The 13573-nt window shown below is 40.9% G+C and overlaps 1 protein-coding gene across 10 annotated transcripts in view; it reads left to right on the top strand.

The window, feature by feature from the left end:
* The window catches only part of HECTD4 (HECT domain E3 ubiquitin protein ligase 4), a 197348-nt gene that overhangs the window by 123938 nt on the left and 59837 nt on the right, over positions 1–13573 (top strand). For all 10 annotated transcript variants that reach the window (XM_012537331.3, XM_033408587.2, XM_033408588.2 and 7 more), the window contains 7 exons: positions 533–735; positions 1439–1574; positions 2382–2564; positions 3035–3199; positions 3596–3765; positions 4675–4790; positions 12965–13068. In XM_012537331.3, the coding sequence (XP_012392785.2) occupies positions 533–735; positions 1439–1574; positions 2382–2564; positions 3035–3199; positions 3596–3765; positions 4675–4790; positions 12965–13068 (1077 nt within the window). The remainder of the gene's footprint in view (positions 1–532; positions 736–1438; positions 1575–2381; positions 2565–3034; positions 3200–3595; positions 3766–4674; positions 4791–12964; positions 13069–13573) is intronic.

Below are 13573 nucleotides of genomic sequence, written 5' to 3'. Positions count from 1 at the left end.
GAGGGTAAATAGGCATTTTCAAGTATCCAGAGACAAGCCTGTCCTTGGCAGTTCTGTTTGTAAAAAACAAAATAGAATCTGTGTACCCATAAATAGGGGATTTGTTAAAGAAATTATTACATTCATATAATGAAATACTGTACAACTATAAAAATAATCAGGTAGGTCTAAATATATAGACATGGATATTCATGATATTTTATGGTATCAGGTTCATATCAATGATCACAATTCATGATGTTTTGATAACTGATAAAAAAGAAATCAAAACTGCGTAGTGAAAAAAAAAAAAACTGCGTAGCATGGCCTATGATTATGTATGTCAGAATCTGCATGGAAAAAATTCTAGAGGACTAACAGTGATCTCTGACTGGATGAGGACAAAGGATGTTTGTGGAGATTTAACTTTCTACATATAATATTTTAATATATGAATTTATAAAAATGAGCCTGGATTAGGGGAAACAGATTTTTTAAAGTATAGTGCTGAGAAGAGCAAAAAGAATATGAATGTCTTCAATCTGATCCCCAGGGTGGCTGCTGTGAGGTGATTACAGAAGAGGCGGCAGCTGCTCTGCGAAAAGCAACCAAGTGGGCACAGTCAGGCCTCATCGTCAGCGTCGGGCCACCCGTGGAATCGCTCAACCCAGAGACTGTGAGTGGACTGTCCACAGGGGACAAGAAGAAAACCGCCCAAACTTCCATTTGCCGAGAGAGGAACTCTGAACTTGCCAGGTAAAACCTTTCACAGGGTGGAAGCTGTCTGCACTCTTCTCAGACTTACTTTGTAAAGGATTTGTTTTGAGGGTTTTAATTTTATATCCTCCCCTTGACCTGCTGGAAATGAGGACTGAGGGCTTAAAATACCCATCCGTTGTAGTAGTTGTTCTCAAAGTCAAGTCAGAAAGTGATGACCATCCAGGTGGATCCGAGGTTGTGAGGGACAAATAGGGAGGCCCTCCGAGCTGAGTGGACATCTGTGGCTGGAGGATTGTTTTTTTTTTGAGAAAGGCCACCACCAGGAACACCAGCTATAGTTTTTTTGAGTAGCGGAAATAGTAAACTGTCCTTGCTGCCTTTACTTCATCCAAACGATACTTGTCACCATCCCAACTGTACACAGAAGCTTCTTTCTAGTTGGAGGAAAGATAAATGTGTGTTGCCCCTGGGAAGTTTGTGTGAGGTTCTGTGCTTGCCAGCCAGAGGCAGATGTAGTGTAGGTCCTTTCCTTGATCACAATGGTTTATACAGTTAAAGGTTTGAGGTCCATTGTTTCCAAGGCTTCTTCAGTTACCAGAAAGAATGGGAGTCACTGAAACGCACTTTTTCCAGTATTTATAACTAGAAAATGTTTGCATCTGGTGCCAAGCCTGAAGCCACTCATCTGCCTTATTCACCATCACTGGGCACTGACACTTCTCCCTGTTGACACTTGCAGGACCGACCCTGTCCGACCTTTCATCAGTGGGCACGTGGCAAACAGCATGGCCGCAGAAGTGATCGCCTTGCTTCACAGCTTGCTGATGGCGCCTGAGTCAAATGCTGCTCAGATATGGACCACGACAGCAGAGAAGGCTAGTACGCTGTTGCTGCTTAAAACAGGAAGCAAGACAGAAGTTAATGTTCTGTTCTAGCAAAGGACATTCTAACAAAGAGAGAGTTCCCAAACTGGCCAGATATACTTGTTAACTGTATTTCCCCTGAAATTTGCTTTGATTCAGTAGCTTCAACTCTGTTAACCCACATCCCCTTTCACTGCCAGTTCTGATTTCACGGAAGGCAGGCTAGTGTTCTCAGGAAAAGAATGGCACTCCTTGTTTCTCCTTCTTGCTTGTATTCGATTGGTACTAACATGAGGAAATCATGCGGCCTTGCTTTATTGGATTTGTTAAGTGTACTTACTAAGTCCCAAGGAGGCCTCTGTGTGGTTTACACTCCCTGAGTGCTCTGTCAGTAATTCATCTTTACAAACAATAGTTCAGTTTCCTGAAAACTAGGGTTTGGTAATCAATTTCCCTTTTCCCAGTCATTCGTGATATGAACACCTTATAACGTGTCCTAAAGGTACTTGGGTGTTGAGATGTAGGTAGTATGCTGTTATGGTTTTCCTGCAAATAAATTTTTGCTTTAGTTTAGGGGTTTTATTAACAGTGTTTGATTCTCCCATATTTTGAGGTTGTGTATTTCCAGTTCTGTCCAATCACGTAAGGCAGATGTGCCAAGAATGTCAGTGGTCATACCTGATAATTATTTCACCCCTCTCATATCCAGAGTTCCTTTAGCACATGGGACCCAGGCACTGTTGTAGACACTGCATCATGCTTAGTATCAAAACAACCAGAGCTTTATCTCCCACTGCATGGGCTGCTTCTTACACTTAGGTTCTGTCTCGTGCGCTGATGTACATTCCACAATTGGGGAAATATGCAGAAAGCATTCTGGAAAATGGCAGCAGTAGTGGCAGAAAACTCGCCAAACTTCAGAGAATCGCCCGCCAGGCTGTCGCTGCACTGTGTGCACTTGGAGGCTTCAAAGAGACAATCAAGATAGGGTCTGAGGTTCAGGTAACCAGCCACCATTTTCCCAAGTCATCGCTTTCCCCTGTATATAAGTCCATTGATTGATTAATTGCTCATTTGTAAGACAAGTATCATCCACCCAGTTGGACAAAAATCCTTGTTCCTTTAAGCTAAGAAACTCGTGGCTTCTAATCCACACTATGCTGCCGATTAGTCAGATATTAGTACAATACCGTGTAATGTTAACTACAATACTTGTGTCCTGTGGTGGTGGTAATATTGGCAGTATTTTAGAATTGAAAGTGTGAATTTGTATCATATTGTGATCACCTCGATGTAAGGTTTTAGGACCTATTATTTTAACTCATGTTCAGGGCTTGGTATCTGCGTTATAAGAAACTATTACTGTAATGCCGGTAATGACAGCTGTAAGTTTCCTCTTCCCACTTGTCACATCAGATAATTGCTCACACCATCAGAGCTGGTAGGTAGTGCTAATCCCTCTGTGTCTCTAGGTTTTAGGTAGAGGAATATCAGGAAGCGTCGGAGTAGTGGCTTCTATCAATGAACAGGAAGGTATAGCTACAGTCAAATTCCCACCCATAGACTGTAGAAAGACGTCGCAAGCATCAGACACACTGACTATTCCATTGTCTAGACTTTGTGTTCCAAGATCAGAGGTAAGGTGATTTTTAAATGCATCTTAAAATGTTACTGCAGATGGTAACCGTACTGTAATGAGTAATATGCACATACACAGTACAGAAGCACAAATACTTGGTTTTCTTAAATTTTGCTTGTGACGTGTATTTACCTATTGGGCATAATCATTTAATAGTAACATTTGTGTGGAAATTTTTACCTGGATGACAAAATTCATTTCTTTGGTTTGGAATATTCCACAGTGTATTGTATGTTTAATTGTTTGGGTCTAGCTTGCAATTCTGTATGGTGATTTGATTCTTTTTAACTGAAATTTTGAGAATTAACTCCAGATGATAATAACACCCTCATTTCTTATAAACTAACTACTTGAATTTAACTTTTTGCCATGCCCCTCCCCCCACCGCCATCAGGCATTGCCTCTTCATAAACTGTCCATTACTGAGAAGGTAGTACAGGCAGTCCAGTCCATGTTGCTTCCTCAGGAGGGAAGTCTCTCTATTCATACCTCACTTCCTGCAACAGGAGATGGGTCAGCTCCTGTGATGGCAGTCGTTCGGCTCCTGGCTGAAATAAGAACAAGGTGAGCACCCTCCAAAGATCCCCTAATGTGCTGAGGTGGTGCAGGCACAGAGACAGGGGTCCTCCATGGGCCCCTCTGCACCAGGCTTAGTGGGTCCGCAGCGTGAACTTCATGCCAAACTGAGTAACAGAAACTATCCTCTTGTGCTATGTTTACTACAGTTTTTGTTGCATTCCCCTGTTTCTGCACTTTGAAATAAAGTTTAGCTGTTTCCCTAAGAAAGTAAATAAACAAAATATGATTGATATATAGAGCACATACATAAGGCTCCACTGATTTGCTTTGGTTAAAGAACTTTGTCCTGTCACAGGAATTCTTCTGCAGCTTTGCCTTTTTTAAAGTGGTTCGGACCACGTTAGTACCTATCTGGTCCATCTGCTTTCCAGACTGCTGAGGAGAAAATTAGGGAATGCTCGCAAGTACTGGAGTTGGAAAGAAAATACATTTATTTACAATGAAACAACAGCAAGTTTCTTTTGACAATGAAACTTGTCAGAAAGTTCTAATATGTGTTTTGAGTTAGGTGAGAGAGATCAGCATACAGATTTCCCAAGCGTTTGGACCTCTCTTGTTCCCAGAACATTAATATTGCCCATGGAGCGCCGGTTAGGAAGAGCTGTTAAGAGATGGTGCTGATTTCTCACCTGGCACTTGGTGACTTCATTTAGGGAGGTGGCAGCCATTTTTCCCTTTTCCAATTGTCCACGCAGTGTCAGCAGTTACTATGCGGGGGAAAAGAGAAGTTATATACTTCCCAGCCAGTCCAGCTCATAAAAAAAGCAAGAGGAATGGGGAGTTTGAACCTTGTTTAAATTAGAGGATAAAATTGATTGAAATGTTTTTCACAGTTGACTTTTTAGAGAATGACCATTGATGACTTTGAAATATTGTAAATCTTTTAACATTAAGAGCATGCCTGGTCATGGCCCAGCTTTTAGAAGACAGCTTATTTTGTGAAGAATTCATACAGCAGTGTCCAGCAGCTGTTGAAGTTCTCAACCTAGTAGCCCAGGAATGCAGTGCTGGTAAGTACCTGTTACTTTCCTTTCTACCCTATTGTCTTAAGTTTTGTCAGCACATTTATAATTTGATAATGGAATGTTAACTGTTTTCATGTACACATCCAACAGCTGAACTCTAAACACAACACTTACCACAATTTACTTTCATTTCAGATCTAGAAATGTAAATAAAAACCTTCAGTATATGCCAACTAGGAAATCAGCATTTTTCAATTTAACTTTAGGACCACTATGTCAGAGTGTTTTCTTTTCCCCATTCATATTAATCAGTTGCCTTTATTTCTCAATTAGAATTATGTATGAGCTGTCCTTAGAGCTGCAGATACTTTCTGACTATTGTCATTGGCCACATTTGAATTCAGAATCAAGAATTTGCACTAACATCCATCTTTGTGTGTGTGTGTTTATGGAAAAGTTCAAACAAATACAAGAATAGAGAGACTTTTTTAGTATAATGAACCCTCACGTTTCCATCATCTAGTTTCAACAGTTATCAACTCATAGCCAATCCTGTTTCATCTACGCTGCACCCTCCTGGATTATTTTTAATCAGATTTTTAGATATTCCTTTATTTTATCCATAAATAATTTAGTATGTGTGTCAAAAATAAGGACTCTTAAAATAACTACAATGTCAGTATCACATCTAAAAAATTTACAGTAATTCTTTAATATTATTAAATATCTAGTCAGTGTTCAACTTCCTAATGTTCTCATAAAGTAATACTTGTTTTTACATTTGTTTATTTGAATCAGGATCCAAATAAAGTTCATCTATTATAATTCATTGCTGTCTTTTAAATCTCTTTTTTAAAAAATTCCCCTCAGTATCTTTTCTTCCGTTGCAACTTATTTGTTGAAGAGTTTCCCACAGTCTGGATTTTGCTGATTATATCCTGTGGTGTCATTTAATGTGTCCTTTGGTCCTCAAATTTCCTGTAAATTGATAGTTGGCCTGGGTGTTTTTTAAGTGAAAATTTACCCTTTATCCCCAAGGACATAGTAGGACTGTAAATGTAATTGTTCACAATTAGATTAGCATTTCTCCAATGCTCTATTACTAGCATTTTCATAAACTGTAAGGAAGAAGTGGATATCCTTCCCTTCCCTAATGGTTTTAGTTTTATCCTTTTTTTTTTTTTTTTTGGTCATTTCTGTTATCTATATTATTTACTGTCTCTCATGCTGTTTGCTTTTTTTCAGTAACTCTCTAATCTCTTTTCTGTCCTTAAATTTTTATCCTTTTTCATGTGGCAGTGATTTCTGTTGGTTTGTTTTCACTTTTTGTCTTCATTCTATATCTGTTTTACTTCTCAAATCTCCTTCCCTTAATAAGCATGGTTCTCTGGAGCCAACAACTGTTAAAAAAAACCTCAGAGAGGGACTTCCCTGGTGGCGCAGTGGTTAAGACACCATGCTCCAATGCAGGGGGCCTGGGTTCGATCCCTGGTCAGGGAACTAGATCCCACATGCATGCCACAACTAAGAGTTGTCCTGCCACAACTAAAGAGCCAGTGAGCTCTGAGGAGCACATGTGCCACAACTAAGGAGGCTGCCTGCCACAACTAAGGCCTGGTGCAACCAAATAAATAAATAAATAAAATATTAAAAAAAAAAAAAACCTCAGAGAGACCCCAAGAAAAGGGAAAAAGAACAAAAGAAAAGGAGCTTGCTTTCTTGGGTGAACTTACTTATGCTAAATACTTGCTTATAATTTACTTTTTGTACTTACGGTATGTAGTTCCCTGCCTCTGCTTTCAATATTCTTGGCTTAGATTGCATCCTAAGACTTATTTGACTGATTTTAGCAAGCATATAACTTGCTGAATGAATCACTTACTATTCTATAGGACTCTTTCTGGGTATCTTTTATATATTTTATGGAATAAAGGGATCTTACTCTGTGAAATTAACTTTGGTACTTAATGTACAAGCCAGGAATCGTAATAATTTAGAGCAAATGGTTTTAATAATAACCCACTAACCCATTTTTTTCTGTGGAAAAGAACCCTGTGGTAAGAAGGAGTTGGAAAGAAACATGGGGGAAGTTCTTACTAATTTTTACAAAAGAGAAGACTATGAGCTTATACATTAGCGATTTATATTCTAAAATACTGTCCTATGTCAAGTGCAACAGTCCTTAATAACTCACTTATTAGATTATCAGAAAGAACTCTGAGGTTAAATGTAGATATCCAAGTTTGCTGATTCCTGAGTCATTTACCTGTATTTAAACAAAAACAAAAACAGGGCTTCACTGGTAGCGCAGTGGTTAAGAATCCGCCTGCCAAGGCAGGGGACATGAGTTCAAGCCCTGGTCCAGGAAGATCCCACATGCCGCGGAGCGACTAAGCCCGTGTGCCACAACTACTGAGCCTGCGCTCTAGAGCCCGTGAGCCACAACTACTGGGCCCGTGTGCCACAACTACTGAAGTCCATGCACCTAGAGCCCATGCTCCACAGCAAGAGAAGCCACCGCAATGAGAAGCCCGCACACCGCAGCGAAGAGTAGCCCCCGCTCGCTGCAACTAGAGAAAGCTTGTGTGCAGCAACGAAGACCCAATGTAGCAAAAAAAAAAAAAAAAACCCATATCTGAATTACTTTTCAACACAGTAGTGGATTCTTTTTTTTTTCTTTTTAATTAATTTATTTGTTTTTATTTTTGTCTGTGTTGGGTCTTCATTGCTGCATGTGGGCTTTCTCTAGCTGGGGTGAGCGGGGGCTACTCTTCGTTGTGGTACGCGGGCTTCTCATTGTGGTGGCTTCTCTTGTTGTGGAGCATGGACTCCAGGCATGCGGGCTTCAGTAGTTGTGGCTCACCAGCTCTAGAGCACAGGCTCAGTAGCTGTGGCACATGGGCTTAGTTGCTCCACAGCATGCGGGATCTTCCCAGACCAGGGCTTGAACCCATGTCCCCTGCACTGGCAGACAGATTCTTAACCACTCCGCCACCAGGGAAGCCCCAGTAGTGGATTCTTATAGCCTGCTAGGGAGTCAGAGCCTGTGCTCAGAAGAAATGCTGTTTAATAAATTAGATCCAAAGTGGTGGGTAGAGGAGAAAGAGTTCTTCGATTATTTATTTATTTATTTATTTATTTAATTTTATTTTTTTGGCTGCGTTGGGTCTTTGTTGCTGCGCACGGGCTTTCTCTAGTTGCCGCGAGCGGGGGCTACTCTTCATTGCAGTACACAGCCTTCTCATTGCAGTGGCTTCTCTTGTTGTGGAGCACAAGCTCTAGGCACGCAGGCTTCAGTAGTTGTGGCACACAGGCCCAGTAGTTGTGGCTCGCGGGCTCTAGAGCGCCGGCTCAGTAGTTGTGGTGCATGCGCTTAGTTGCTCCACAGCATGTGTGATCTTCCCAGACCAGGGCTCGAACTTGTGTCCCCTGCCTTGGCAGGTGGATTCTTAACCACTTCACCACCAGGAAAGTCCCTGATTTTTATTTTTTAATGTATCAAGATTTTTAAATTTCATATATGAAAGTGTCATAAAATGTATATGTGATAATATATTGATTCTCTAAAATGAAAAAATTTTCAATGAGTTTCTTTTATTATTTTACTTCATCTGGGATGAATTAAGCCACGGACTTGGCCACTGTAATGTTAACTCACTCATAGCTAAATTTTATAGCTTCTCTAACCCAAAGAAAAGAGTACCTAATTCCATTTGGTCTAGGAAGATAGCACTACAGAGCTTTTTCTCATAAAGAAATATACCTGGGGACTTCCCTGGTGGTCCAGTGTCTAAGACTCTGGGCTCCCAATGCAGGTCCGGGTTCGACCCCTGGTCAGGGAACTAGATCCCACATGCCGCAACTAAAGATCCCACAGCTGTAATGAAGATCCTGCACGCGGCAACGAAGATCCCGCATGCTGCAACTAAGACCCGACGCAGCCAAATAAATAAATAAATACTAAAAAAAAAAGAAAAAGAAAGAAAGAAATATTCCTGGGGAGTTAACTGGATCCCTTGGTTGAAACAGCATAGGAAATAGATTGTGAAACTGAAGAAGAGACATATAGAAACCGAAAAAGTTCTCAACTTTTTTTTTATACTCTTACAGATAGCAGAATCTCTCAGATTTCCTTTTCTCCCTCCTTCCTAAATGTACACATTCCCTGAGCCAGAGGTTCTCACACTTGGAAAGTTTGTAAGAATCTCTGGGAGGCACGTTTAAAATGCTTTCCAAGCTCCACCAAAAAGTTAGAAGCCAAGGGTGGGCCTGGGCAGTGTGATGCAAGTGGCCCTCACAGCTCACTTGAAGAAACTGCTCTAAGTTTTGCCTTGACCCACCTTCTTTGCTTTATCTGCCCTTCCTTGTGCTTTCATGGCTTCTGCTGTGGGCAGTCCTTCTCTTGAGGTGCAGGCCTGGTAGCTATTTTTCATAGAAGGAACCCCCCGCAAGCCCCAGCCTCATGAATATACCACATTTAAAACCAAAGTCATCATTTACTCTGGAATCCACTCTCCTTTCCGAATTCCCTATTCTTGGTTATACTCGGGCTATTGTTGACCCTCAGACACTGAGTCCTTCCACATCCAATCAGTTGCCATATCTGATTCTTCCTTTGAAATGCTCCTGAAATTTATCTCTTTTCTGTTCATCTCCACTACCAGCTCTTTTAAGTCGGGTACTTTTTATCTCATGTTTAGGCATATGCATTATTCTCCAAACTTTTCCTTCTCGCACTTTGTATTTTCCCATTGTCATCACAGTTACCTTCCTGAAGCCCTGATTTGAGTGGCTGCTTGTCAGGTGCATAGAGCTGTCACTGAGAGGCTGGCTTTCCTAAGTGCAGTTACTACTGTTAAGTTGTCATTTATAGATTGGAATGAATTTACAGCCGGGTCTGGCACTTACTTGTTACTATGGCGAAAGTACAATACGATCAGCCTTTTCTTTCTTGAATTTGTAGCTTAGGAGCTTTTTATTCTCATACTAGGTGCTATAAAAATCTCCTCTTATGTTAAGCCTACTTCATGGCAGACATGCCTCAACTCTGCCAAACAGCCCCCACTCCCTTCCTTCTTCCTAAGAATTGCTTTTCCCTTATTATTTGGTCTGATTCCACCTATCTGCATTGAAGTATCTCCATGACACTTGTTACTGGTTGCTTATAAGGACACTGCTGCAGATGTTATTCACTGTATCCTCCAGCATTCTGTGTATCAGGTCTCTCAGAATAACTTTTAAGTCATTTTAACAAAAATAATTGGAAAATGTTTATTAAAAATAATTGGGCTCTTTATGAGTAGCCAGTTTTACATTTATGTAATGGACTCCACGAATCTATAACTAAATAGTTTCCCCCTCTTTGGTTTGTCTATTGGCAAGCACAGATCTAGACTTGTGTCCCTGACTCCCAGGTGTAAATAAAGAACACTAGACACGTACCTCATGGCCTGGCCTCACTCCTGGCTCCACTTTGACTATTTTATCTTTGATCACTCTCTAATCCATATCATTGGATTATATTAGGTGTCTTAAGTGTCTGTAGGTACTAGGTATGTCAATAAATCTTTCTTGCTACTATCCTAAACATATTCTGTGGTTTACTTTTATTAGAGTACATCTTATTCTTCCTAAGACATCTTTTTAAGTTGAAATATAATTTGCATACCACACAATTTACCATTTTAAAGCGTACGATTCAGTGGGTTTTTACATTGGGCTGGCCAGAAAGTTCGTTCAGGTTTTTCGATAAGATGTTACAGAAAAACCTTATCAAGCTTTCTGGCCAACCCGATACATTCAGAGCTGTGCAGCCATCACCACTAATTCCAGAACATTTATAACCACCCCCCGCGAAGAAAACCCTCTATATTCGTTATCCCCACCCCCTTCCCATAGCCCCTGACAACCGTCAGTCTACTTCCTGTCTCTATGGATTTGCCTGTTCTGGGCATTTCATATAAATGGAATCATATAGTATGTGTGTGGCCTTTTGTGTCTGGTTTCTTTCACTTAGCATAATGTTTTCAAGGTTTGTCCATATTGTGGCAGGTATCAAGTAGTTCATTACTTTTCATGGCTGAATACCTTTCCATTGTATGGATAGACCATTTTGTTTATCCATTGATCAATTTATGAATACTTGTGTTGTTTCTAACTTTTGGCTATTATGAATAATGCTGCTATAAACATTCATATACAAGTTTTTGTGCATATGACTATGTTTTCAATTCTGTTACATATATATAGGAGTGGAATTGCTGGGTCTTACAGCAGTTCTATGTTTTAACTTGAGGAACTGCTTCCTTTTTTGAGGGACCATTTTCGAAAGTGGCTGTGCTTATTACATTCCCACCAGCAACGTATGAGGGTCCCAGTTACTCCATACTCTAGCCAACACTGGTACTGTCTTTTTTATTATAACTAGCTTAGTAGGTGTGAAATGGTATCTCATTTGCCTTTTCCTAATGACCAATGACGTTGAGCATCTTTTCACATATGTATTGACCATTTGTATATCTTCTTTGGACAAATATCTATTCAGCTTTGCTGCCTGTTTTTAGTTAGGTTATTTGTCTTTTTATTGTTGAGTTATAACAGTTCTTTATATATTCTAGGTATACTTGTCCCTGATCAGATATGATTTATAAGTACTCCCTCCCATTCTGTGGGTTATCTTTTCACTTTCTCAAGTGTCTTTTGAAGCACAAAGATTTTTTTTTTTTTTTTTTTTTTGCGGTACACGGGCCTCTCACTGCTGTGGCCTCTCCCGTTGCGGAGCACAGGCTCCGGACGCACAGGCTCAGTGGCCATGGCTCACGGGCCCAGCCGCTCCGCGGCATGTGGGATCTTCCCAGACCGGGGCATGAACCCGTGTCCCCTGCATCGGCAGGTGGATTCTCAACCACTGCGCCACCAGGGAAGCCCTGAAGCACGAAGATTTTTCATTTTTATGAATCCAGTTTCTCAAATTTTCTTTCATTGCTTGTGCTTTGTGTATCCTATCTCAGAAACCATTGCCTAATCTGAAGTCATAAATATTTATACCAGTATTTTCTTCTAGGAGTTAGAGTTTTAGCTATAGGTTTTTTAGGTCTTTGATCCATTTTGAATTTTTGTGTGTCATGTGAGGTACTCCTGAGACATCTAACTCTTGACTATTCTAGAGTAGTGTCACAGTGCCAAGCCATCCAGAATTCCCTTCCTTCTCTGCTTATTGAAATTCTGACTTTTCTGAGATCTGATTATTAAGCCTTTCTAGCTCCTGGAATGAAGTCACACCTCTGTGCCTGTGTTTGTGTCTTATGTCACATAATAACACACTCTAGCCTTGCACTGTGTTCTTTATTGTATGTGTGTATGCATATACATGTCTTATCTCTCCCAGACCGGAGACTTCAGCTCATATTAACTTTGTATTTTCCAACATCTAGCACTGTGCCTTGCTCGTAGGAGATGTTCAGCAGGTTATAGACTTTTAGAAAATCAATTTAGATGATAAGAGTAATAGTTTTCGGGAACTTCCCTGGTGGCGCAGTGGTTAAGAATCTGCCTACCAATGCAGGGGACATGGATTCGAGCCCTGGCCCAGGAAGATCCCACATGCCGCGGAGCAACTAAGCCCGTGTGCCACAACTACTGAAGCGTGCGCGCCTAGAGCCCGGGCTCTGCAACAAGAGAAGCCACCGCAATGAGAAGCCCGTGCACCTCAACGAAGAGTAGCCCCCGCTCGCTGAAACTAGAGAAAGCCTGCACACAGCAACGAAGACCCAACGCAGCCAAAAATAAATTTAAAAAAAAAATAGTAGTTTTCATTTAGTAGATGATAATAAGAGCTTTCATTTATTGAGTGTTTGCCCTGTGCCAGGGACTTGGCTAAAGGCTCTACTTGTGTTATTTTAGCTCATCTTCACAGCCACCCTGTGAGGCACAGGTACTATTATTACCCCTATATTGGAAGTGAGATGGTAAATATCAAGTAATGGATCCAGATTCTGAATCCAGGCAGCCTACGCTAGAGCCTATGCACTTGACCCCATTGCTTTGCTGCTGCGCTACACGTAGTAGACAAAGATGTCTCAGGGTATTTGCTCTTTTGTAAGAATTTGAATAATCTTCTTTTGTAAGCATTTTATTGCTCTGACCCTACTCCAGAAGAGTTGGAGCCCTCTCAGGAGTTGTAGGACTTATTTTCACATATTCAATGTCTCCCCTTCCAGGAGAGCGACTGGCAGTTGTGGAAGTGCAGTGTGAACGGCTGAGGATGCTCTACCGGGACTGTGCTCGGCCCCCGCCACCTCCACTGCAGGCTGACCGGAGACAGGTGAGCCCTCTGCAGTGTCCCACACCTGCTGCCTGTCTGCAGCACGCGCCTGAAGAATTACAGAATGCCCAGCAGCATGTTAATGGCACTGAGAATGGGTGTTTGCAAAGCCATTTGGAGGTGTATGCTCTGCAGTGACATGCTCTCATCCTTGAATGTCAAAGCACGTTGATTTGTCATTCTGAATATCGAAAGATGATAGGGGAGCAGAACTCATTGATTTGTAAATAATTTCTATGTTATCAATAACAGAAAAAGAAAACGTTTTTGAAATTAGATCTATAGTTCATCTCATAATAATAAGTATACATAGAGAGAAAGAGTGACTAAAAAGCCAAAGTGGCACAGAGAAAGTACTGTGTGATATCACTTATATGTGCAATCTAAAATATACAACAAACTAGTGAATAAAACAAAAGAAAAAGCAGACTCAGGGAAAAACAAGTTACACTGGGGAAAAAAAAAAGCAAAAGAGGCAAAAATGTTCAATATTGGCATTCTGTGA

Source organism: Orcinus orca, chromosome 15, assembly GCF_937001465.1.
Source record: "Orcinus orca chromosome 15, mOrcOrc1.1, whole genome shotgun sequence".
Classification (NCBI taxonomy): Eukaryota; Metazoa; Chordata; class Mammalia; order Artiodactyla; family Delphinidae; genus Orcinus; species Orcinus orca.
The sequence above is the reverse complement of the archived record's forward strand: the minus strand, read 5'-3'. Positions and strand labels throughout refer to the sequence as shown.